The 26284-nt window shown below is 47.4% G+C and overlaps 1 protein-coding gene across 4 annotated transcripts in view; it reads right to left on the bottom strand.

The window, feature by feature from the left end:
- Positions 1–26284, bottom strand: part of CHCHD6 (coiled-coil-helix-coiled-coil-helix domain containing 6) — a 280902-nt gene that overhangs the window by 41827 nt on the left and 212791 nt on the right. For all 4 annotated transcript variants that reach the window (XM_021719059.1, XM_008071644.2, XM_021719063.1 and 1 more), the window contains exon 6: positions 3144–3214. In XM_021719059.1, coding sequence (XP_021574734.1) covers positions 3144–3214 — 71 coding nt within the window. The remainder of the gene's footprint in view (positions 1–3143; positions 3215–26284) is intronic.

The following is a 26284-nucleotide window of genomic DNA, read 5'->3' on the forward strand; positions in this document are numbered from 1 at the left end:
GTATTAAGCATTGTTAGCAGTTGGTGCTTTTTTCTATGGCATTTATGATGCAATTTACAATATCTGCTAATCCAAGAAATCGCCCAAATATTTTTTCCTTTGATGTTTAAGTAAAATAATTTCTAACTGTGTACTGTTTCCTGTTTATTCAGGGAAAAGACAAAGGATTTTTGTAAACTTAACGTATGTATCAAATCTGTTCTACTCTATACTAAGGTGCTGTAAAAGTGATTCAATTGATTACCATTATTAACAACAGTCCCTTAGTCCATTTCAGGCTGCTACAATAGAGTACTGTAGACTGGGGAGTTTATAAATAATAGACGTTTGTTCCTCACAGTTCTGAAGGCTGGGATGTCTAAGACCAAGGTACTGGCAGATTTGATGTGTGGTGAGGACCCACTTCCTGGTTTAAAGACAGTGTCTTCTTTCTGTCCTAAACACAGTGTAAGGGGCAAGGGAGCTAGCTCTCTGGGGTCCCTTTTATGAGGGCACTAATCCCATTCATGAGGGCTCCACCTTCACGATCTATTCACCTCCCAAAGGCGCATCTCCTGCTACCATCATGACAGGGGTTAGTTTTCAAAATGGGAATTCTGGAAGGTCACAAACAGCCTGTAGCACACAGTCTCACTAATTCCAACAACAAATGTTGATGTCCTAAGTCTACTTTCTATGTGGAAGCTCATTTAATCCTCACTCAAAGCACTGAAGAAGGTGTCATGTCTGTTTTTCAGGTGAGGAAACTGAGGCTGCAGGAGTGAAGCGACTTTCCAAGAGCATGGAGCCCGTAAGTGGAAGGGCTGAGGTCAGAGTCCTGGTATGTCTCAAAGCCTCTGCAGGCTCTGACAGCTCCACCCTGCCACCCATCTTACATCTAGAGAGGACTTTTTTTTTTTTTTTAGTTGGAGTTTCACTCGGTCGCCCAGACTGGAGTGCAGTGGCTGCTCCCGGCCACCGCAGCCTCGACCTGCTGGGCTCCGGTGACCCTTCCGCCTCAGCCTTCCGAGTAGCCGGAATTACAGGCCTGTGCTACCACTCCCGGCTGGTTTTTTAATTTATTGTAGAGCTGAGGTCTCGCTGCCCAGGCGGGTCTCGAACCCGCAGGCTCAGGCAATCCACTCACCTCAGCCTCCCAAAGGCGCGGGATTACAGGCTGAGCCACCGAGCCCAGCTTAGAGAGAACTTTTAAGAAACATCAGTGATGTGAGGACAAACAAGGGAAGAATAACCACAGCTCTGCCACAGAACCAGCTGTGACCGTAAAATGGAATTACAACAGTACACAACAGAATAGAGTTAAAGTGCTTTGCAGGGTACTTGTCATTTAGCAATGTGCTTATTAAGTACCAGGAATTATTATCAAGGGATGCTGTAAATAAACAAAAAACCCTTATACTTCACTCAATTTAAAAATATATTCATATCCATTCCACCTTGCCTTCAGAGAGTATGAAGATGAAAAAGGCTCTGACATGAAAGTCAAAGTCACAAGGGCAGGGATCCCCACTCTCAGGGCAGTAGGCCCCTGGCAGGGGACAAAGTGTGATGGTCACTGACAGTAAAGCTCTCTGGTTTTCCCCCCAGATCGAGAGGGAGGGGCTGTGGGCCCTTGTAGAAGTTGCTCATGTGATGGGAGGGGCAGCAACTGGGTTCTGCCCATCTCTAGGATCACTGCTGCGACTGTCACTCAGCAGCCTCTTTGATGTGATTGTCCTGTAGGCTCCCTCAGCAAATCATTGATTTGTGCTTCTGAGTATTTCTCAGCCTGGATAACTAGGCCGTACGGGGGGAACCCTTTAAAAACGGGCTGAGAGCTGCCCATCAGTGAGGGCAGAGGAACTCCTGCCCCGCAAGGCAGCTGGAGCACCCTTGGATGCATGCAGCTGGAGCACTTTGGATGCATGCAGCACAAAGGTGCTCACTCACACTCAGGCTTGCAGTTCTCAGCATCATCAGGGTTGCTGCTTCCACCTCAACACCTGTTCTTATCTCCAACCACCTGCTGGAAAGTTATTTTCCTCTGAGGTTCCTATTACTGCATTTCAAAATAATTGTTTTTCTCTTCCCCAAGTCCATTCTTATATGGTTCTGCCACAATCTGTAGTAACCCCACCAGCTTTAGGTATTCCTTGTTCAAGAATAAAATCCCTACATGGCTCACTGTACTATTCCATACCCTTGGGTCGTTCTGACTGTACATCAGTCCCCACTGCCCTCCCGCTCTTCACAGTTCTCTGCACAACCATTTTCACAGGTATTTTGTCATCTCCAAGTTATCTAAAACGTTCCCTGACATTTCTTCCCATGGGGCCAGATCCAGCCACTTACCATTCTGTACTGTGATGGATTTGCCTGGTGAATTACTGACTCACTGTCAGAAGGGAGGGACCCGCCAAGGGAGTTGGTGGGAGCCTCCTTGGCTAACTTATGAAGGTCTCCACAGAGACCATCTGCACACAAGCCCACAAGGTCTGTCTTTCCTCTCCCAGGGATCTCCTTCTGATCCTCCAGGGACCTGCACCTCAACTAAACAGAGCTACACTAAATGGACACACTTGCTGTTCCCTTGACATCTAGGTTAAGAGTCTTCAATGAACAGCACAGGTGCATGACAGAAAAGGGACTGGCACTTAGAACTGTGTGGCCCAAGCAAGCCATCAGCTTTCTGTACCTCAGTTCCTCTAGGAGTAAAGTGTGAGCACCACGAGCATCAGTATGCAAGAGGTGCACTGCCTGTACTAGGCACAGCAGGAATCGAGGAGAACATGCTACCCTGAAAACCCTTCCACAAATGGATGGGGGCGGCAGCAGCACCCTGCCTTAACTCTTTCTGGGGCCTGAGCCAGACAATGAAAATGCAGCTCTTGCTCGCTAGACACCAGGCCCTGAAAACAACTCTAGGCGCCTGCCTCAGCCCCACTCCAATCTGCAAGGAGCTAGCGAAGAAGTGAGTGCTGATTTGGCCAATTATAAGTGACCAGTGGCCACCTCAGATCCAAGTGGGAGAACTGAGGAACAGATGGTTGTCTGTGTTATTAGAGAGATTTGAAATTAGGCAGACGATGGCAGGTTTCAAGCCACAGGTGGGAATTTGTACAAACATAGGCCAAGTTTAGAAAGAATAGTAAACACATTCTTACTTTATTGTGCTCTCCATCTTCGAAGCTGCCTCATGGAATTGCTGTGAAGACAGTTTATACATCTCAGCATTCTATAAGGAGAAAAACAGATGGGTTACCAAAGAATGAAATTTCCCTCTACTTCCTCACAGGATGCAACTATCTTAGAAATTGACAGATGCTAATTTCTTGACTGGTCTCAAAGCAGACAGGTGGTTAATCCACAGCTTGGGTTCCAGCTCCCAACGTGGATGGCCACTGCCACAGAATTCTAGAGTAGCAACAGCTGGAAGAATGTTGTGAGATCCTCTAGTCCAGGAGTTGGCAAACCACAGCCCACAGGCCAAATCTGATCTGCCCCTTGTTTTTCTAAATACAGTTTTACTGAGACACAGCCATGCTCATATGTCTACGTATTGTCCATGGCTGCTTTTGTGCTACAGTGGCAAAACTGAGTTGTGACAGGCTGCATGGCCTACGAAGTCGAAAGCATTTGCTCCCTTTAAAGAAAAAATGTGCTGAGTCTTGATCTGGTCTAACCCCTACTTTACAGGTGAATTTCACTGCCTGGCGAGAGGAAGTGACTTGCCCAAAGTCACACGGGAGAGGGCAGCGTCAGGATTACAACCCAGATACCTGGATTCCCGGTCTAGGACACATTCTCACACTGCTGCCTACCATATCCACCCTGCTCCTCAGAATCCTCTGTCCAGAGTGCTGCAGGGAGGCACCAAAGGCACACACGTCCTTCTTCCTGAGACCACTTACCACATGTACTCTTGCAGAGCCAGGTTGGTGTAGGTAGAGCCAGGCCTGGAAACCAGACAGTGCTGTGTTTAACTTGGTGCCACCACAGTGTGACTCTGGTTAAGCTACTCAAGCTCTTTGTGCCTCAGAGGCATGCTGTGCCAGGTCCACGGACCGAGGCCCAGCATTCTCCTTTCTCTATGAGCCTGCACTTGTACCAAGGAGACCTCAGTGCCCCAGGTGGACAGACATGTAAGTGGCAGGAGAAGACCAGCCTTGGAGTTGACTCTTGCAGGAAGCGGTTTTAGGATAAAACAACCTTAGACAGGGTTGGGCTAAGTGGTCCCTGTGTGGGGCAGAGGTTGTGGAGTGGTCTGACCTCCCACGGAGGGTGAGAAAGACAATGGGTGATGCCATGTGGAGTCTGCTTAAAGTCAGACCCTCTGCAGGCTGGACCCCAAGTGTCCCTCAAGGTCTCACAGGGTGGGGTGATTATCCCTGCTCCAAGGATGAGCAAATGGGAATGCAGGCCTCAGGTGCCTACCGCTGGCACATATCAGAAGCCCCTGCAACCAGCAAGCATGGCAGGGAAGGGTCTGTGAAGTCATAGGGCTGCGCTCCCTTACACATTTGTTGGTCTTGAACCTGACTCTCTCTATCTGTTAGGCACACCGATAGCCCAGTCAGAATGAAAGGAGCGAGTAGTCCTCAGGCAGGCAGAAAGGGAGGAGGGCTCTAAAGCAGAGCCACGCAGGGAAAGTGGTCCACACATACACAGAGTCAGCAGCCTTCTGCAGGGAAGACAACTAGGCGGGGGTGGAGTACTTCTCTCAAGGCAGGCCTGGACTGAAGCCAGACCCCCCTAGCCCCACCTAGGGGTCTACCCCCAGCACCGTGGCTCAGAGAAGTGGCAAGTGGGAGGCAAATGTGGAAGATGAGTCCCTGAGAGAGAACAATTGGCGCACACTATAAGGAAGGACCGCAAGGTGTGGGGATTCTGCCCTGGCGCAAAGTGGGTGAGGAGGCCTGGGATCCACTAAGGTCTTTTACTCTCCATTGCTGAGTGAGTTGGTCAAGTCACCCCACCACACATCACCTCAGTTTCCTCGCCTCTGAACCAGGGAGACAATGATGTCTCCCTCAGTAGGTATCAAGAATGCCAGCTAGGAAGTACCGACGCTCCCAGCACACAGAGGCATGAAATAAATACAGGTTCTCTTCCCACCCACAGACAGGGCTGTACTGGCCACTGCAGGTCTGTGCAGATTCTAAACTGCTCAGCAAGAGGGCTCCAGTTTTATCTCTAAGAGCCCTCATGTTCAGACCAGAAGACTATGATTTGGCCTCAACAGTCTGACATTCAGCACCACCGACTGTCCTGGGAGAGGAGGTAAGGATACAGAGATGAGTCAGTTAGAGTCTCCCCTCTAATGCCATGCAGACACTTTGCAGCATCCTTGATGGGAATTATTTAGCTCTGTCCTGAGCCTTCCAGCCATGGGACCTCACTAGGAGACGGCATGGTCCACAGATGCACATTTTAATTTTTGCTTTGGCACATACTGGCTATGTTCTTTGGATAAGTAACTTACTTCCTCTGAGTCTTGCTTTCTTACTAGGAAGACAGAGTATCAACCTTGCAGGGTGGCTGAGAGATAGCCTGGCACACAGTACCTATGCAGTTCACCATGGCCACTATTAGTGAGTCACTGAATTTTCCAAAGCTAAAATGAGCCTTGTTCTAAGTTTCCCTTGTTCATCCAGGTCTGTTTCCTTTCCCACCAAACAACCTTATGGCTCAGGCCTTCTCTTTGGGCCAAACCTCTTTTGCTGCAGCTGTGCCTAAGGGGCTCCTGAGTGTCAGACTACTGACTTGCAGGCCCAGTCACCTGTCGATGTTCCTCTCAAAGAGAATGCCCATGTCCCAGATAGAGCCTAGCCTGCTGTGGGCTGACAGGAGACGTTTAGAGCCTTGGCTCTAGATGATGTACTGCCAGGAACACAGTCTGACCCCAGTGAACTTGGTGAGCACTTGAGTTTGACTGCAAGCTCAGTCTGAACATGTGGTCAACTAGATTTATCACAGGAAGTAACACAGGCCAAGAAGTGGTGGTGATTACCCCGCTGTAGCTTCCTCTATTGTTTCTCAGAATGACTCAGACAAATTCCCCATCCTGTCGTGTCCTGCCCACCCACCCTCCTCATCTAATCTGCCTGAGCAGACCCGCAGGGACGGATGTCCTCACAACCACAGTGCCCCTGGCACATGAAGGTCTCCAGTCTGCCGACTGGGAGAACTGAGCCAGCTTCCTGTGTTCACGACCCTCTCATCCCCCAGGCTTTCTTGAGGCTGCTTTCCAGACTCCCTCTTCGGGAAGAGTAGGGTACTCTATGGACTCCTAGGCCAACCACCATCTCATGGCTTCTAGAAGGGCTGGGCACTACCAACATTCACACTGAGAACCCACCAAGTGCCAAGGAATTCTGAGATAAATGCAGCCTGTTCCCTGGCCTCATGGCGCTCTCAGACAGCACATCACCACAATTACCACGAACACCTGGCTAGTTGTCCCAGGTGCTATGGGGGCTCCTGAAAGGACAGCCTGGCAGAAACTGGAGGTCGGACTAGCTTCTTGGGAGCTGATACCTGAGCCAAGAGGCCTAATCATTTTTTATTTAAATATTAAGCAATGTTTTCAAAAGAAGTAATAATCCCATAATGTTTAAGAAAACAAAACAGAAAGGATAATGTTAGGTGAACAGAGTGCCTCTGAGCCAGCCTGGACCCTGCCCTCTGCATTCGCCTCGAGTGATCTCTGTGGGCAAGGCACTGCACATGTGAGCAACATGTGAGTGAGTGCTCACGTGTGTGTGCCCACCTTGTTCCTGATGCTCACCCAGCACCACAAGACGCGTGTGCCGCACCTCATCTTTGTATGGAGGTCTCAGAGACCTTGTCCGTTTTCCTGCTGAACGGCCTTCAGTAGTGTGAACGAACACCCTGTGCCTCACTTAAGCCCTTCCCCACCCCTGAACAGTAGACTGCTTATAGTCTTCCCTATTGTAAACGATGTTGAGAGGAACATCTTGGCACCAAGAACTTTGTGCATGAGTGAGTATATCTGCAGGGAATTTTCTAGAAGTCAAATGACTGGGTCAAAGGTTGTATCCATTCTTAATGAATTTTAAAGGATAAGTAGCAATGAGCCAAATAAGAAGGAAGTCTCATGAGCCTAGGACACCAACAGGGGAAGAGATGCCACTGAGGCTATAGAAGCACCAAAGCAATGGCAGGGAAGAGGCTGGAGAGAGAACACAGAAGGATGCAAAGGACTTCTGCTGCAGGGGCTAGGGTGTGGAGGACTGCAATGGGGAAGGGGAGGAATGGGGGGAGGGAGACGGGGACCCCAGATATGGGGGTGGGGGAGGCACAGAGTAGGATCCTGGCCATGAGGAGACAAGGCGGCCCTCAAACTCAGGCTCCAAAGCCTGGACTTCACCTTGGGGGCAACCTGGGTGAACAAAGGCTTTCCTTTTTAAGCAAAGGAGTGGCAGTGTAGATTTGTGCTTTTAAAGCAACATTCTGGCAGCAATGTGGACAACAGAGTCCAGCTCTCCCCAGTGAAGCTGTCAGGCCTCGGAGAGCCCTGGAACCCTGCAGCACAGTGCCTGGGAAGGAGCTCATCACCCACTCACAAGACACTGGAAGTCTCTGCACTGCACTAAATTCCTACACATCAATTAGCACCCAGTGACCATCAACTACTATTTCTGGGTAAAGTTCTTTCCCGTCAGCCTCTTCGGTTTCCCAGTTTTGAAAAGTCTTTTCTTCTGCCCTATAAACAGTCACCCCTCCTCCTTCTCCAGCTGCTCCACATCTGAAAGAAGAAGACCTGATCTCCATTAATTAAATCTGCCATTAAAAATTAAATAACATGAGAAAGAAGGTGTGAGTGTTATCTCTATGGGTTTCAAAAGTCACAGTGTTTTTTCAATTATTTCCTGAGTAGTTTTCATATTTCATTCTGTCTGATTTCTCCAAGGGCCTGGATTTGTGAGATCAAGAGTGAGGGTGAGGGTGAGGAAGTGTGACGGGAAGGCTGGGAAGGGGAGGATGGCAAAACGTGCCAGTGCACAAGAGACTGTCTGGCTGGCTGCCCCTGTCTCAGATCCAGGGTGCAGAGTGGATGGGGGACACAGGGGTTCAGAGTTCTGACCACACCCTCAAAGCGTGGAGCAGAGTGGGCCTGTGCACCAAGGCGTATGCAACTGTGGATGTGAAGGTAACAGGGTCTAATCTATTGATCTGGGGGAGGGTCACTTTTGGCTGGAGCAGTCATTAATGGCTTGTGTGCACAGGTCTGGGCTCAGTGTCACAGGAGATGATGAGTCTAAAAGGACTGCAGTCCTTAAGGGATTCATGTCTAGCAGGAAAGACAGAATTGAGACCTAAGGAGCAGTCCAAGAACAACAGTGAGACAGCATGAGGCAGTGGTTATGTGTATGAACATGGAGTCAGACTGCCTGTACTTGGGTCAGGACCCACCTCCTTATAGTGTATGATCACAGGCAAGGGTCAAGACCTATGTCCATCGCCTCAGCTTCTTATCCATAAAATGAGAATAATGCAGAGCCTCCTTTATACAGTATTGTGGGAACTGAATGGTAATGCATACAAAATGTTTAGAACAGTGCCTGGCACAGAGTAAACACACATGTTTCATGAACTTAAACATCTCCTCCTCACATGTACATGAATCAGCAAAGTATATCATATATTTGGAAGAGATCTGAGTGCATCAGAAGAGTGAAAGTCTCCTAGGGGATGTAAACCAACAAAGAAAGGACCTTTTCCTGCTCTGTTCACGGACCTATCCCAGAGCCTATAACAGGGCCTGGCACATAGCAGGTTGTCAATATAAAGCTGTTGAGTAAATGGAAATAAAGGTCAGAGTCACTAGAGAGGATCCGAAAAGACGATAAGCACATAGGCATTTATTTAGTCATCCAAGCAAGTTTGCTGAGTTCCTGCTCTGTGCCAAACCCTGCTTCAGGGGAGTTGGCAGCAGCATAGGATATGACCTAGGCACAGAGGAGACTGAGAGGAGGGCAAGAGGAACAGAGGGATTGAGAATCGGGAACTTAGAACCTTTCTCATTAACTAGGAGCATTTCACCAAATGCTTTGGGAGAACGTAAGAGCCAACAGTCATTGAGTGTACTCTGTGGTCACTAGCAATGTACTCAAACTCAAATCAAACAGAGACACATCCACTCACAAGGTTCAACGCCTCCCTTAGACCAAGTGCTGGAGCAGGGACTTTTCAACAGGCTAATTCCTAGAATGTTCCAGGGAATACTTCAAGGTTAAAATTACTGCCCACTTGACAGATGAAGAAACTGAGGTTCGGCATGGCACAGGATCCTGTCCAGGGTATCATAACTTCCAGCAAAAGAGCAGGATCCAAGAACAGGTCTATGGGCTTCCTACACAGTGCCAAGCCTTCTTTTTGCTCAGCAGTCCTTCAGGAAGAAAAATAACAAGCCAAGGGCCACGTGGATGGACACAGTGCCAAAGCATTGGTTACGCGTAGAAAAATGTGAAGCCTAGAATCCTGGCTGCCTGGGGCGAGGGAGAGATTCCCAGCAAAACTAGCGCAGGCTGGAAAAGGGCCAAAGGTTGAAGGCTTAAGCAAATCTCAGAAATCTGAGAGGAACAGATTGAAGACAGAAGAACTCCATGCCAAGGTGCTGTCAACATGGCCAAATGCTGGTCATCTGCGGAGATTTGGAACTCACCAGCCTAATTATCAAAAGCTTCTCAAAGCATACAGAATGCTAAATTTTAAGGAAAGTGAAGAAAACATATTCAGGATTTGGAGAAAGAATCTGATGTGAAAATAGTAAAAAACACAATTGAGAAATGAGCATAAGTTTTTTTTTTAAAGGTCAAAATAACCAATATAAGAAATTAAAAGTTCAAGACATGCCAATGAATGAATGAAAGTTTTAATTTTGCTAAGTGGTTACACAGCTGGTTCTTGGTTAACTTAGGTGGCTAGCTGGTTATGCCCTACTCTGCTGTCATCTGGAGAGGAGACCCTCTTTTCTGAGTTCTCTTCACTTGTCCAAAGCAAGGGTTCACAGACCACATCTATCTGAGATCCTCCTTCTGCTTGCCCCCAGGACTCCCACAATGAGATGGTGACCCTCCAAGTCACATGGCAGGCTTTTATGCTTTCCCACTCACCTACATCTTCTCTCCGGTCTTTGGCTCTTGGCCTATTGTGACCTGGTCTTAGTCCCTCCTAGTCTCCTCTTCGGGCTTCTCTCAACTTTGCTTCCTTCCTATCAGTACAGGCTCCATTTCCAGTCCCTCTCCTCACAGCCTACCCAGACCCCAAGTTCTTCTCCCAAAGGGCACTGACTGCAACTGCCCTGTCAAGCTCTACAACCTGAGCTACCCAAATAACCTGCCTTCTCTGCCCCAGGCATAGGAGACACTAAAGGCATTCAAAGACCTGACCTGACTAAACTCATTGCAAACTCAGGCTTGCAACTGAGCTGAATTTCCATGCAGCTTATAATTCCTGAGGCTCTGGGTTGGTTTCCTCGCCCATTCTTCTTGTTACGATCCCAACCAGTACCTGTTTTACCAGTCCTGAATTCTTATTGCCACTGAAGAGACCACAGAGGCTACACTGGGCATACACACCCATAACATTTTCCTCCAGGACCAAGCAAACCTCTGCTATACCCATGACCCCATTACACTCAGAAGAGATGCCTATCAGCCATCTGGGTTCCCAATTCCACTGTCTACTGTGACAGGGGACGATGACTCCCTTTCCTCGAACTTTTTTCTTCATTGGTCTGGTAAGAAAAATGCCTAGCTTTCAGAGGTGCTCTAAGGCTTCAATACAAACATTCTGGGCATGTTGCCCAGCACATCATAGTTCACACCTTTCATTCATTCAACAAATATTTATTGAGTGCCTATTATTTACAAAGCCTTGCCCTACAAGCAGTGAGCACAGCAGTAAACAAGAGGTGAAGTCCCTGCCTTCACAGAGCTAGCAGTCTGGAGATAAAAAAAAAACCAAGAAAACGAGTCATTTTACTCAGCAGTGAGTTCCATAAAAAACACAGCAGGCTAAAGCTAAAAGGAGCAACAAGACAGGGTGTCATTTTAAACAGTTGATCCAAGAAGGCCTCTCTGCTAGGGTGACACTGGGCTGACATCCGAATGATGCGAATGAGAAAAATAAGTGAAGACTTGGGAGAAAGTCCTGAGGTGGGACTATACTTGGCATAGAATTACAATGTTGGTTCTTGGAATCGCAAGATGAGCATGGTTGGAATTAATTCAAAGACGAGAAGAACAGATGCAGTGAGGGTCAGCAAGGGTCTGACATACGCATGCAGAGCCTATTCTAGAGACAAGAGGAGGCCGCTGGAGAGTCTGACAAGAAGATGATATTCTTTGATTTCCATTCTGGAAGGACTGCTGGCTACTGTGTAAGACCATCCTCTGGGAAGAAGGAGTAGAAGCAGCCTGTCTACCTCGAGGCTACTGCCTGACCTAGAGAGACGGAAGTGACGAGAATAGTCCCTACCAGTGGTGAGCAGAACCAGACAGTGCTGCAAGACCTAGTGAGACGGGAGTGACGAGCACAGTCCCCACTGTAGTCTTGGCCCTACCGAGTGTGAAATGTTGAGAAGACAATGAGTGAGGAAGTCAGGAAGGCTGCCGGAGTAAGAGAGAACTCGGGACTGGTTAGAGCCTAAGATAGGAATTTGATAGCTTTTGCTGCAGTAAGTATTAGCCAAACACTGAAACCCCTCTGACCCTTATTGAGACTGTGCTGCTCTATTGATGATTTGGTTCCATTCGCATTTTCTCTCTCCCTTACATGCTCCTTACATGCTCCTTCTAGAAATTTCCCCCTCTTATAAACCCTTATCTTTCATTATGTCTCTGCTTCCTGCAGTTCCTGACTTGGCAAACAACACCACTCTACCAACTCCTAGACGGTTACCTGTCATTTATCATTGCTTCCTGTCCCTTAGCCCTGTTTTCTTGTTTGTGTCCTGAATCCTTTGCTTTTACCTCACCATCACTGCTTTCATTCAGTCTTTATTGTCTCATGAGTGGATGAGTGCAAAGACGTGTCTTATACCCACCCTATGCTGGCCACCCTGCCTCCACTTCCTGCACCTGCAGCTCACCCTTCACACGGCTGTTGGGGAAATCTTTACATACAGGTCTCTGCTACCCCCACTGTCTGCAGAGTGGCACTGAGACTCTCCTTTTGAGATCCTGGATCTATAGTAAATGACCTCTGCATTGTCCCAGCAGGCTCTCCACTTGCTCCACAATGCCTTGCCATTTCCCAAGATTCCAAGATGTTCTAGATATTGCTTCCTCTGCTAATTCTTCCCTGTCTACCTGACAAACTCCTGTTCATTCTGAGACCCAACAGCAATGTTTCTGAAATCATTCCTCTCCCAGATAAAACTAATCATTCCCACCTTGGTGCTCTGTACTAAGACAAACTTTCAGCGGCACTTCCAACAGTGTACTGCAATCATCTGCTAACATTCCTGCCTCTATAGCTTAGACTGGGAATTGCTTGGGCTCAGGATTAGTTTTTCTGTTTTTTTTGTTTTCTGAGTCAGAGTTCTCACTCTGTTGCCCAGGCTACAGTGCAGTGACACAGTCATGGCTCACTGCAGCCTCAAACTCCTGGGCTCAGGCAATCCTGCCTCAGCCCTCAAGTAGCTGGGGCTACAGGCATATGTCACCATGTCCAGCTAAATTTTTGAATTCTTTTTATGGAGACAAGGTCTTGCTACATTGCCCAGGCTAGTCTCGAACTCCAGAATCAGTCCTTTACCTTTATCCCTCATGGTTGGCCAACGCTGGGCCTGATTGATGCATACTTGAAGTAACCTCCTACTCATACTGATCCTCATACTTACTCAGCTCATTTCTGGATCTGACACACTCTGAACTGCTCTGCTTTTATCACCTCTGACCTGAGCTGGTCCAGCCCACACCTCCTGGCCCAGGCCCACCTCCTGGAATCTGTATAAGCAGTTCTGAAGCACATGCCTCACCTTGTTATGCCCCAGCTAATGCCGTTCCCCTCTTCCTCCACCTATACCTTCCCTCCCAGTTGCTTCTCATTCCTGAGACATCTACTCCATGCTTCATTTCTTAACACACTTGATGGCTGCCTCTAACCTTGCTAAAATGTGAGCTGCTAAACAGAGTGTTAGTGACAGTGGCTTCAGGTGAGACCCTCCCAGAAGTGTTTGCATTATGAAAAGGCAAAGAGAAAAGCTTCCTCTAGACACTCTGTCTCTATCAGAGCCATGAGAAGGGTACAGGGCTGGAAGATCAGTGTTCCAGACTACATCTCTTCTGGGTGTCTGGCTGAACCTCTGCACATTTCAGTCACTTCTAGGGTATATGTTGCTCTGTGTAGTTAGGGGGTGTGTGGGCGAGAAGTTCCAGTTTCTGCTTACAAGAGGGTGAAAAAACAAAACCTCGAGCGTGTGTGTGTGTGTATGTGTGTGTGTGTGTGTGTGTGTGTGTGTGTGTGTGTGTGTGTGTGTGAGAACACACACATTTTGCATATAGTGAAGCAATAGATAAATGCAAAGTTGTGTTAATTAGTAATAACTGCACAAATTTTTTAAAAATTTGATTTACAATGAATACTAATCCTTAGCCATCAGACCTTTGGGTGAGTGCTGAATTTCATCCCAAAGCTCATGGTGTGTAGCTGAGACAGGGACTTGGGTGGGAACAACCTAACCCTTTGGGTATACCTTTTGCAGGAGAGCCCTAAAGGACACACACACACACACACACACACACACACACACACACACACACACACGGTGCTTTAGCCTGTAGTTTCCTGGAAAGAATACACACCCACAGAAATTTGTCAAGACCACAAAGGGCTGACCAAACGCACAGTCTGAGAACGGGTTTATGCTTGAGTGGATAGGAAGGGACCAGGAAAAGAGAATTCGGAGGAGTGGGATTGTTCAAGAAAAACTCCATGGAAAAATTAACTGATAAACAGTTAAGGGCAAAAGATCAAAGTACATTTTAAAGTGATATATGAGAAATAATTTTTAAAATATGCTATGATACATGAAAGGTAAGCTTCACCCCACTTGCGGACTAGGAGAGATTGCCTAGCCAACCTGATGCAGGGAGAGGGCATTAAGGTAGAAAGGGAGGCAAAGAGCTGTAAATGGCTGTGAAGTATAGAACAGCATGTAACCTAGATGGACAGAAGCCATGGGAGGGTAGACAAGGAGGGAATTCAGCAGTGTGCTTGGAGTAAACTGTACTGACAAGGTAATCTACTGGCAGGGTGTGGAAGGCGGCAGGACCGTCCATGCAGGTAGCACAACTATTCTGACAAAGGTTGGGCAGCCAGCCATGCCTTGGTACTGCTGGTTAGTTGGGTTTTACACTTGCAAAAACGTATTTGGCTAAATGAATTTCTAAAGCATTTGAAATCAAAATGCGTAGGACAACAGAAAATAAAAATTAAAAAAATCAGAATACATGAATTTTAATTCCCCTGCCACTTACTGGTGATCTGACCCTGAATCAAATTATTCAGAGTCTTGAGACTGTGAATTGCTATGATTCTCTGCAACAGAGTAGAAGATTACAAAATCTCAAGGACAGCCCCAAAGCTGGGAAATTCGAGACTGGAGAGAATTCCATGGTTAAAGAACAATGGTATGCTCTGGGATCCAGGGTAACCACTCAGGAAGAAAGAGGAAGTTCTGCGTCAGTCCTACAAACACGTGCATGTGGGCCATGGCAGCACAACCGAGATGCTTCTACTCTTTGTGCTGATCCTAGAGATTCTGCCTTCAGATGAACTGCAGAAGTAAGATTGGACAAGGTGTCGTGCTCATCATTTCTCAGTGTTATTAAGCCCTCTTGATGGAGGCCGGTCACACACTCCTGAGAACAGGCCCTAGTTCCTCTCGGGACCCTTCCACGAGACAGATGTGGTCCCAGGTGTCCATGGCCTCCCTGACTTCTCCTCTTGGGGAAATGAAGGCTGCCTCTTGACTTAACCTTCATCTGGGTCAGTCTTTGGAATATGGAAGTATATGGCTTTGCTACACCAAATAATGGCTCCTGAGTCAGCAGCATCAACATGGCCTGGGAGCTGGCTAGAAATGCAGAATCCCCTAGGCCCTGCTCCACACCTGCTCTTTACAAGCTTGCAGGTGGTCCACATGCATGTGAGGTCTGAGAAGCTAGGTGTACAGAAGGTAGGTCTCTAGGGTCTTGTCTCCAAGCACTATACTGAAAAATTTTTAAACTTGAATGTCTTTGGTTAGGTCCCAATTTGTTCACCACAGTTCTTATATGGCCCTGTGGGTTTAAGCCTCAGCTTCATATATCTGCAATTTTCACTGGGATTTGGAAGGCAACCACGTTGGAGCCCTTGCCTCAGTGTTTGCACTCTAGGCAGTGCAAACCCTGGCCACACACTAGAAATACCTGGGCCCCTTTCACATTTTATGCCTGAGCCCACCACCAGAGACTCTGTTTACTGGTGTGGGGTAGGCCCTAGGCATGGATATTTTATAGAAGCTATCCTAGGAGACAGCTAAGCTGCAGAATCACCGTTCTAAGGTCAGGGGAACCAGACATGGAGATGCGAGTTTCCCTCCTGAGTTCTCCACATACTAGTTTTATGTCTTGAGACAAGTTGCTTAACTTTCCTGTTCCTTAGTTTCCTCATCTAACAAAAGATGGCAGTAAGAGTAACTGCCTGGTAGGTCTGTCCTCTCTCTCAAAGGAATATTGAAGGATGAAGAGAGACAACACAGGTGGAAAACCCAGTACGTTGCCGAGCGATACAGTAAGTGCTCAATGAGTGACAGTGGTTACCAGTGCCAAGTGCAATGCTGGGTAACTTATAAACAGTATCATACTTGATTTCCTCAACATTGGAAAGGTACATTTTACAGGTGGTAAAAGCCAGGCTCACAAAGGTCAACTGTCTTGTCATGTCACAGAAGTAGAAAGCGAAGAAGCTGGAGATGAAGATCAGGTCTTTAACTCTGTAGCACACACTAAGCTCAATGTCAAGGGAAACTCCTCAGGTATTTTTCATTCATGTTGCTACAAATATGTATGTAGTGAGCTTTCTGAACAAAATAAAAAAGCTCAATAATTCTCACCAAATTTCATCATATCAATATAATATGCATACAATTTAATAAATAAGATCTGATGAGCTCTTGGGAGACTGATTTCTCATGTGACAATTAGGACACTGTTAGTTGAAAGAAATAGACAATTAGAATCAAAATGGGTTGAAGAGCTCAAGGGAATTACTGGTTCACACAAATATAACATACAGTGCTGCACAAATCAAGTGGCCAGACAAGGTCACCACAAACTTGGTTATTTCCACTTCCCACTTGGCCTTCTTTAGTGCAACTTCACCCTAAGCCTGGTTCTCCTCATGGCTGCAAGGTGGCTGCCAGCATTGCTGGGGGCTACAGCAGGAAAGCAGAGCATCCCTTCCAATTTGCTATGGAAGGGTACTCTCAAGTACAGGGAAGGGGAATGAATGAAACCAGAAAAAACTGGACTCTCCAAAACCCAAGGATTATTACTTCTTCCAAGTCCCCAAACTTTCTTTCTGTCTTTTTAGGTGAGCTGTGTGACCTGAACCATCCAGCAGGATGGAGTGTGCAGATCAACATAAGCCAATCAGGAAATACATTAGAATTGGTTCACTTTACTCAGAAATGCATGGGCTAGGCTGGGTATGGTGGCTCATACGTGTAATCCCAGCACTTTGGGAGGCCAAGGCAGGAGGATGGCTTGAGCCTAGCAGTCCAAGAGCAGCCTAGGCATGTCTCTACAAAAAAATTTAAAAATTCATTGGGTGTGGTGGTGTGTGCCTGTAGTCTCAGTTGCTCAGGAGGCTTAGGCAGAAGGATTGTCTGAGTTCAGAAGGTCAAGGTTGTGGTGAGCTGTGATCGTGCCACTGTGCTCCAGCATGGGTGACAGAGTGAGACCCAGACTCCAAAAAGAAAAAAAAAGAAAAGAATTCTGGGCAGCCCAATACAGCAAATGTCTGTGATGGTCATTCAACACATTCACTATTCAACTAAGCTTTGGAAAATTTGCAAATTTGACGAATAGGTTTTCTCATCTTTGTCTAAATCACTAATGAAAACAAAGGTCAGGATAGAATGAAGAGAACTCTCCATGTTGATGTAGGTCTGTTTCTTAGCATCTTTCCAATATGGTAATTACAAGCGTCATACAACAACATGGGCATCTCACCATTTTGCTTCCTGACCTAGAACGAAGTCATCAGGCTCCACCCAATGTTTCACAGAAAGCCAGTTACCGTAAACCTATGTGACTTATAAAACCTACCATGTAGATGTCACTAAAGGAAACAACGTTAGCCTGAGACCCTCAGAGTAGCTGGTGATACCCAAAGCCCTATCTCCATGTCCAACTGCCTTCTGGATACAAATGTCCCATAAGTCCTTCAACATGTATACATCCAATGTACTAATTCTCCCTTTAAAAAAAAATGTATTGATGCCAGAAAAAAGTCTGGGTACTTCAAAAAAAGTTATTGAGGGAAAATTCACAAAACATAAATTTAGCCATTTTAAAGTGAACATTTCAGTGGCATTTAATAAATTCACGATGTTATACAACTACCACCTCTAGTCTGACAAAAGAAAGACCATGTGATTAAGATCCCATCCCTATCCTCCACCAGGAGGGAAGACACACTGTAGAGATAAAGACCCTGAACACAAGGTAGAGAAAGGGAACTTCTGAAAGCATTAGACAGGCATTGTGCAGGTGGGTCTTAGTTCAAAGGATGACTATATGGGGCTAGGGAGGTACCAAGAAAGCAGTAGAACAGGCAGCAGTTGAGCAGGGCCTCAAACAATCTAGCCATGCACATCATGCTAAAACCACTGGTCTGGAGTGAGGGTGCCCAGCTTGGCATCCTCACTCTATCACTTACTCCCCGCATGGCCATGCCCAAGTCATGTGGCCTCTCAAAGCTGGATCTTCCTCCTCTGTGAACTAAAGACTGTAATACTGCCTACCTCACAGAGGGTGGGGTGGTGAGAATTAACCCAGGGAATCTGTGCCCAGCACATGTCAAGTGCTCAATAAGTAAGAAACCGTGTCTGTTACTGGTGACTTCCCAGCTGGAAAAGGAGAAAAGAGAATCCCAGAAGGGACAAGCAAGCAGCAAAATAAACAAACTTTTCAAGTTTTTTTTTTTTTTGCGTTGGAGTCTCACTCGGTCGCCCAGACTGGAGTGCAGTGGGCTCCCGGCCACCGCAGCCTCGTCTGCTGGGCTCTGGCGATCCTTCTGCTTCAGACTTCCGAGTAGCCGGAATTACAGTCATACGCTACCACGCCCAGTTGATTTTTTTGATTTATTGTAGAGATGAGGTCTTGCTGCCCAGGCGGGTCTTGAACCCACGGGCTCAGGCAATCCACTCGCCTCAGCCTCCCAAAGGCATGGGATTACAAGTTTTAAATGTTCAGTCTTGCTGAGGAAGAGGAGGGAGGGCCTTGTTTCCAGACTGACTTTGGGAGGACAGACTGGGTAATGTGAGCTGGGCTGTTGGCTGGGGGTGATTTCGCACCAGGCCTAAACACCTGAAGGGCCTCAGCCACAACTTCCAAGAGGGAATACTCTAATAAAGAAGGAGGTCAATGCCAAATCAACCAAGCATAATACCTGAGAGAGCACCTTTTGTAGGATGCTCTCCACATGTCACATGTAATCCTTACAGACACTGTGAGATAACACCTATGATTCCCACTCTAAAGACAAGGAGATGGAGATGAAAAGGCTCCTCGAGGGCCACAGTCCTACTCGGCAAAAAACTAGGATGGTCCAGGCAGGAGGACTCTTGTGCTGGAATGTTCAAGCCGGTAAGATACTGGGTAGCTGGAGAGGAAGGAAGGGGAGGGAAGAGCACTACAGACAGAGCTTACGGCAAGTCCAAGGCTCAAGGGGACAACTGAAAAAAGGGTAGAATGGCTAGAGGTTCTCAGTGCCAACTGCAAGTGAGCTCATTAAATCCTATCAGCCAGAGAAGCTGGGAACATCATCTCCTTTTTATAGCTGAGAAAACAAGATTCGGAAATGAAGAATGTTGTTCAAGGTCACAGAATCAGTGAGTAGTAGAGGCAAGATTTAAACCCAGGTCTGTCTGTCTGACTTCCAAAACCACAAACTGCCCACACTTTCTCCACCAGAAAATAAAGAATGAAAAAGTCTGTCAGTAAAAAGCTAGTAAGGAATATGAGTAGGATAAAAATCAGGTGAAAAAGCAGGCTTGCTCTATTAATAATGTCCCAGTTAAAAGAGTAACACACTATCTCCAGCACATTAACCATCAGCATCACCACTGTATTAATCTAAAAGAAGAAAAATATTTCAGAATTGTTATCTACTGATATCATGACATTCTTGTGAAGAGAACCCTGCCCATAGTCATAGTACACAGAGATACAAAGAGGATTAATGGCTCCTGAAACACTGCCAGGCTTGATGAATAGAGATGCAAGCCCTGCTAAAACAGCACGTCTGTGGGACCTCAATGAATGTGTGCCAGCTGGGGCAGCCCTGCCATCACCACCCTCCCTTGCCACGTGGGCTGCACACCAGGGCACCTCATGTTGATATTCACTCGCTTGTGCCTTCCCATCAGCTCCTATCTGACTCTGCACAACCTGTCCACATAGGGCATCTATACTGACAAACTTCTCATGAGTTAAAAGTCTACACTGGTAGCTGGGGTCACAGCTGTAGGCGGACGCTCATTCTGACCATAACTTGCAGACAGGGAACAAAAGGGCCTAGGAAAAAGTTTCATGAGATGAGACTCCCACCTCTACCACTCACTGACAGTTCTCTTTCCCGAGTTCCCATTTCTCTTCTGTACATAAGCTGGCTGGACAGAAAGCATCATACATAGTCCACATCCCTATCTAGGGCCAGCTAGCCCACTCCTGTGCCTCTAGAAGCTGAGGCCTAGGGATCCTGAATTCCTCAAGCTAGCTGAGCTGATCAATAGCCTGATTGGTGACCTATAATCAGGTGTAAGAACATGAGCTGGGCCAGTCAGATTTCTTCTGAGAATAAATAGAGAAGTGAGTAGCCAGTTGGTAATGGAGGTAACATGAAAGGAAGTCATCAGGCAGATCAGGGAGGAGGCAAACCAAAAACTGCAAAAGGAACTCTAAGGGATCAGAAAAACAGAGCGGGGCATGGGGAAACTGGGCAGTGGGTGCAGACACAGCTTGGCACAGAGGGAGGCAGATCTCGGCAGGGGCTGCCTAGGGGCCTGACACTTCCTAGTTCCAGGCTGTGTGATTCCTTAAAATAAACTTCCATTTTCTTGAAAAAACTATCCCAATCTAACTAAAGTACTTTTCAACAAAGTCCTGAAGAGCAGAGGAGGGAGAACATGTACCCTCTAGGGTCTAGGGGTTAAAGCTTGAAGTTGCCTGAGGCAAGGAAGGATAAAATTGCTTTGAAATTGCTTGTTTTATCTTGAAAAGTAACTTGACTTTTTCCATGCTATTCCATAATATCAACGTTTGCTTAAATGTAAAAATAGGATTTCTCCTCTCAAAGCTTCATATAACACTAAAGTTCTAGGAAGAGGTGCCCTTTCTAGGTTGTGGTTTCATATTCTACACCCTGGCAAGGGAGTGGACAACCCTGCGGACACAGGGACCCTGGAGTGGGGCATGCTGAACTAGACCATCTGCAAGGGTCCTCCTAGCTTGTGCTCTTATACCAAGAACCAGAAGGCTCAGTAGCATGCTAATGCCCTGGTTCCTCAGCACCACAGAGGCAAGAGGTCCCATCTTCTGACCCAGCTTCAGTGCGGCAAGCTTGCAGCCACACACAAGTGCAGCCCTGTGGTCCTTCAAAGGCCTTCCACTCACTCCTCACTCCTATCAACCTCCATCATGTGGTAGGACACCAGAGGGAAGTGGCAGCACTGGAGGATGGAGTCGGCATGCCTAACAAGTCTGTTTCCATGCCTAACAAGAACTATCAAAGAACACACCCCAAATCTAGTGACTTCTAGGAAAACATCTGTTCTCCAAACAATGGGTTTTTGGATCTGCTGAAGTTTAAACATACATTTCTACTTGCCCAAATAGCATTTCCACCCAAATACCTTGAGAACTCAACTTCAGTGTCTGCAGAGGGCTATCACTCCCTCTCTCCAGTTCTCCCACCCCTGCTGCTGCAAACAGCTCAGAATGATGGACACAGATGCTGCTGCTGATGAAATGCAGTCAGACAGTCATGCTCATTCCTATCTGTCAATCCCAATACCTAGCCCTGTGTGAAGCTTTTCCTTCTAAATAACTCTGGAAGGAATCCTTTCCTTTCTCTAACTCACCTCACTGTACCCTCCGGCAAGACGCCTCGCCTCTCCAGGTTCTAGCCAAATGAGGTAATTAGATCACATTGATTTGAAGGTTCTTACTAGCTTAAAGAATCTATGATTTTAGCTATGTAGCCGTTAACAAGAATGAGAAAGGTTTATATATGCAACAGAGAAAGACATATTATTAAGGTGAAAAAAGCAAGCTGTAGAACAATACAGTATGATTTCATTTGGCAAAATATATGCTTGGATATGCATTACAACTTTTTGAAAGGCTACACAAGAAAGTGTTAACAGTGGCTACTCTCTGGTGAGTGGGATATGGGCTTGGCAGAAAAGAGGAATTCAATTTTACATCGACTTAAATGTTCTACCATGTGCATACATGGCTTTTTAAATTAAATAAAGAATTGAATGGAAGGCACCTTTTGTTCTGTGAGTCTTGGCAGTGCCTCTGGATCTCTGCTTGCCACCACGCACATTGCCAGCAGTGTCTCTCCTGTATGGCCTGTCATATGCGTTTTGTGGAACAACAAACAAAAGCCCTTGCCTGGTCCCGAATATTCTTTATGTGTTGACATGTCCCTTTCCCAGCCACCTGCTTTGCCTGGTGAGTGCTCACACTCACAGCCTCACACCACAATAGGAGTGTGCAGACATTGGCTGGACAGGCTGCTGGGTCTCCTGCAGGGTGCTGAAGGTCAGGATCACACCGAGGAAAAGATGGGCCCTGTTTGAGGAGCTTGTAGTCTAGAACAGATCTCCTTTCCCTACCTCTTCCTATCTCTCCAGGGCAGCTCACATCCATCCTGCTCCCTACATAACAGCCACCCCACACTTCCTGTCCCTTTCTCCCTAAGTCTGATGTCTGTCCTTTGTCCTATAAAGGCTTGAGTTGTTCATCAAACTCAAGGGGCCCCAAAGAGCAGAGAAGCTGCTTCACAGAAAAGATCACGAACTTCACTTCTATAGACCCTCACAAGCCCTCAGCAGACCACTGGGCTCATGGCAAATGCTAAGGAAATACCAGTCTCCAAAGGACTTCACTTCTTTAGACCATCATTAGTTAGTCCCAGCTTGTGTTTAAGGGGAAAGCATGTGGCCTCAAGCGAGGTGCCGAGGAGAGTAGAGACATGGGATGAGCCACAGGGCATCTTAGGAGGAAAATGTTTGAGGTATTGCTATTTCCCAGTTGGAGAAGGACAGTCACAAGGATGAAGAAGACACAAAATCCCAACCAAGCAACAGCCAAGCACAGCCTCCCAAATACCCATCAGCTCCTGGGCAGGGCTCTGGGATACATATCTGCAGCCTTCTCAGCAGCAGAGCAAGACATCTGGTGGCATAGCTGAGCCCAGGGCAGGGCCATCCACAAACCTGGTGCCTTGTCCTCTGCCAGGAGCCACCTCCTCTGCACTCAGGGGCACCAGGATGTTGAGTGCACTTTTCCCAGACGTAGCCACTTCTCTCACAGCCTTTAGGTACCTGTTTTGGTGTAGCCCCTCCCCACGACCAGGAGCAGGGCTGTGCAGGATGTTCAGGACAGTCAATGCATCTTTATGCATCTGCATCTCCTGAAGGAGTCTGGCCACCACCAAGTCATGCTTTCAACCATCTCTCCTGAGAGGAGTTCAGTCGGGTCTCTCTCCAGGTAGATCGGCTGGTGCTGGGGGCTCCTTTCATAGGCATATATCCCTAAAGATTCCACCCCTCTCAATCTGGAGTCCTGCTATCATTGCACCGGCATCTCTGTATTTTTTTTAATAATAAAAAGATGAGCCTCATTGGATTAATGACCTTTATAGCAATTCCTGAGCAAGAAATGGGAACTATGAGGCATGCTCAATGTCTGTCTTGACCTCACCCAAGGTAGGCCAGAGTACTGGAAGCATCATCTCCAGTTCCCACAGGGTTAGACAAGGTGGCAAATTCAAATGAGTTACTCGGGGCTACAAGACACCTCAATGACAGAGAGTAGAGGGAAAAAAATCTACCCCCTAAACCCAGGAACTCAGATGATTATATATTGCTCTATTTGAAGCCTAGAGGTCACTCAATTAAAAATGAATCAGCTGAAGAGACTTTCAGGAAATAAGCACTATTTGAGTAAAGGAAATCATGCCCAATCAGCACTACTTTCACCTGAGATAGATACATGGGAAGACAAATATTGGGGGCAAGGAACGGACATACTATGTTACAACAGAGGAACTAGGTTCGTTTTCAGGCCTCAAATCTAAGTGGAACAAAGTATGATGACTCCCGAGGAAAGAGGTAACCAAGAACAAAAAGTTTCTAAACTCATGTTCCACACAGAAATGAGACTAAGGGGTTGCAGCTTGGAGAAAGGACTTATGCAGAGAAGACAAGGGCACAAATGGTGTTGCCAGCATCTTAAAGTCTGGATGTGGACTCAGGGTAGGCCTGTGTGCACCTGTAGGACAGAACAGGAACCTGCTGAGTAGGGTAACAAGGATGCCTGATACTGAGGGCATGTAACTCTCAGAACTGTAGAGCAGATACCTACTACTCTAGTAGGTGAGCATCATGTTGTAAGGAAGGTCAAGGCTTGTTGGGTATGCTGTGGAGGAATGCTCTGACTGAATGGGAGGCCGGACTGGGTGACTTTCGGGGAGTAGAAATCCAGCAGAGCTGTCATGATGCTGTTATGGCTTCTGTAGTCTCTGTGAGATACTGCACCTCAACTGAGGAAGGGCTGGCTCACCAAGAGAGACTTTCAGGCCTGTCCAAGCAGGGGCCTGGTACTGAAGCTGACCTCACTCAAGCTGTCACTGAGAAGGGCACAATGGCAGTGCTCCAGAGAAGGGAGGAGCTGCAGCTGGCACAAGGAATCCCCCCCAGGCTCCGAGCAGAGACTTTGGGCCCACAGAAGAAAAGCAGACAACCATGCAGTCTGCAAGACTTTAGTGCTGGCACCTGCCCAGGTAAAGTTCCCTGCAGTGTCTAAGTCACAGGCTCCACAGGATGTTTCTCGTAAGTGTTTTAGCTCAGTGACCAGTACCAATGTTTCCCAAACGCCCGGTGGCTTAGATTTCACTGCCCCAGAATACAGTGCCACCAGGGAGCTCTGGGGGTTAGCAGTTCTGGAACACACTAGCTCAACTTCCACAGTACACTCCCCCATCCCCTCCTTTTCCCCCATACACTGAGCAGTTCAAAACAAGAGCCTAAAGCCATCCTCAATCTGGCCGATTTCTCTAATTTAATCCCTTAAGCTCATCAGTAAGTTGCCACAACCTCAAACACATTTCAAGTCCAAACACTTCTCACAACCCATTTCCTCAGGTCTGGTCCAGGTACCTGGTCACACACCTTATGACTAAACAGCTACCTCCTAACTGACCTTCCTGCTTTCAGACTTGTCCTACTCAAGGCAGTCACAGTCAACTTCTGCAAGTGCACAGTCACATCTCTTAGCGCTTCCAGTAGCTCCCCACTCCTTGAGAACAACATTCACTGCCTCCCATCACCTACAAAGGTCTGTGCAACAAGGCCAGGCCCCCCGACTCTCCTCCTGCACTGGGTTCTGGCCAGCAGCCATGTCTGCCCTGAAAGTAAGTGCATCTCCATCTCAGGGTCCTGCTTTTTCTTCTGCTCAAAGATCTTTCCAGAGTTCAGATGCAGACACGCCCATCAGACGTTTCCATGACGGCCACCCTCTTCTCATCCAGGTCTCAACTCAAGTGTTACTTGCTCAGGGAACACTCCATAGACCCAGCTGTGCAGCCCCCAGACCCTTCTGACACAGCACACTTCCTCTGAAGAAGCCCCAGCAGCACCCAAGTCACCTTCCATAGTTTGCTTGTTCATTGTCTGTTTCCCTACCAGGATATATGAGTTCTGAAGAACAGGACTCTGTCTTGTTTACTGCTTCCCAGCACCCAGAGCAGTGCCTGGTACACAGCAGCTGCTAAAAATGCACCCCATCCCATTCCTCCCCTGGCCAAATCGCAATCCAACTTGCCACTTCCTACAACAAAACCCCTCACACCTTCTTCACCAAGAAATTCAGGGCCACTGGGCAGAAGTTTCTGTGCTTCCCATTTGGGGGAAGAGCTATTTAGTCCTGCAGTGGGCTAGAGACAGAAACAAAGGCTGAGAATCACTCCTCAGAAATTTATATGGAAAACAGGCCACTGAAAGTGATGCAACTTACAAGAAAAGCTGTTTTAGGAGGGTTCTTAGAGTACATTTAGCACAGGAATTTCAAACTTGGGCTAAATAATTGCAGTTCACATAGACTCTCACTCAGGAGCCCGACATGCTACAGAAATGCAAGTGGCACTGCTTGGGTGAAGTGGGGTGAGAGACTCAAAGCCTTACTCTACTCTCACCTCCAAGCTTCCTCCTCACTCTGTTGTGCCAGGGGTCTCACGGTGCCCTCGGCTGCAGGGCACAGTTTTATCAGCTGGTGAGAGCTAACCCAATATGCCTGCTTTCTTTTTCTAATCCCCCACAAGACATACTGTGTGCCTGTGTCACCTAGTCTTGAAGGGCTGCAGCAGGGATAGGAGCCAGGGATAGAAGCCAGAGCTTTGTGAGGGACACATGCATGCCTGAGACATGGCTGAACCGCCAACCCTTGTTCAACTATCTATTATTTTGCAAATTGCTGACAACTCCCTGGCTCCCCTGCAGGCAGCAGGGCTTTCCTCAATCACACAGAAAATCCACCCACTTTCCAAGCAGCTGGTGCACAATCCAGGGAAGCCCCAACAATGAGCTAGAGTGCCTCTGGGGTCAATGACAAGTCCCTCCAACTGGTCCTCTTCACGCAGGCTGTACAGGCCTCAGGAGAACTAGTGGAAGCCATGGTAAGCCTTGGCGCCTGGACAAAGAGCCAGCCAATGCCATCAGTTCAGGGCTGCTGGTCCAGTCCCTTTCCTGGTTCCTCCACCTACATTGCCAACAAAC

This window comes from Carlito syrichta, unplaced genomic scaffold (genome assembly GCF_000164805.1).
Source record: "Carlito syrichta isolate Samal-C Ts95f unplaced genomic scaffold, Tarsius_syrichta-2.0.1 Scaffold113541, whole genome shotgun sequence".
Classification (NCBI taxonomy): Eukaryota; Metazoa; Chordata; class Mammalia; order Primates; family Tarsiidae; genus Carlito; species Carlito syrichta.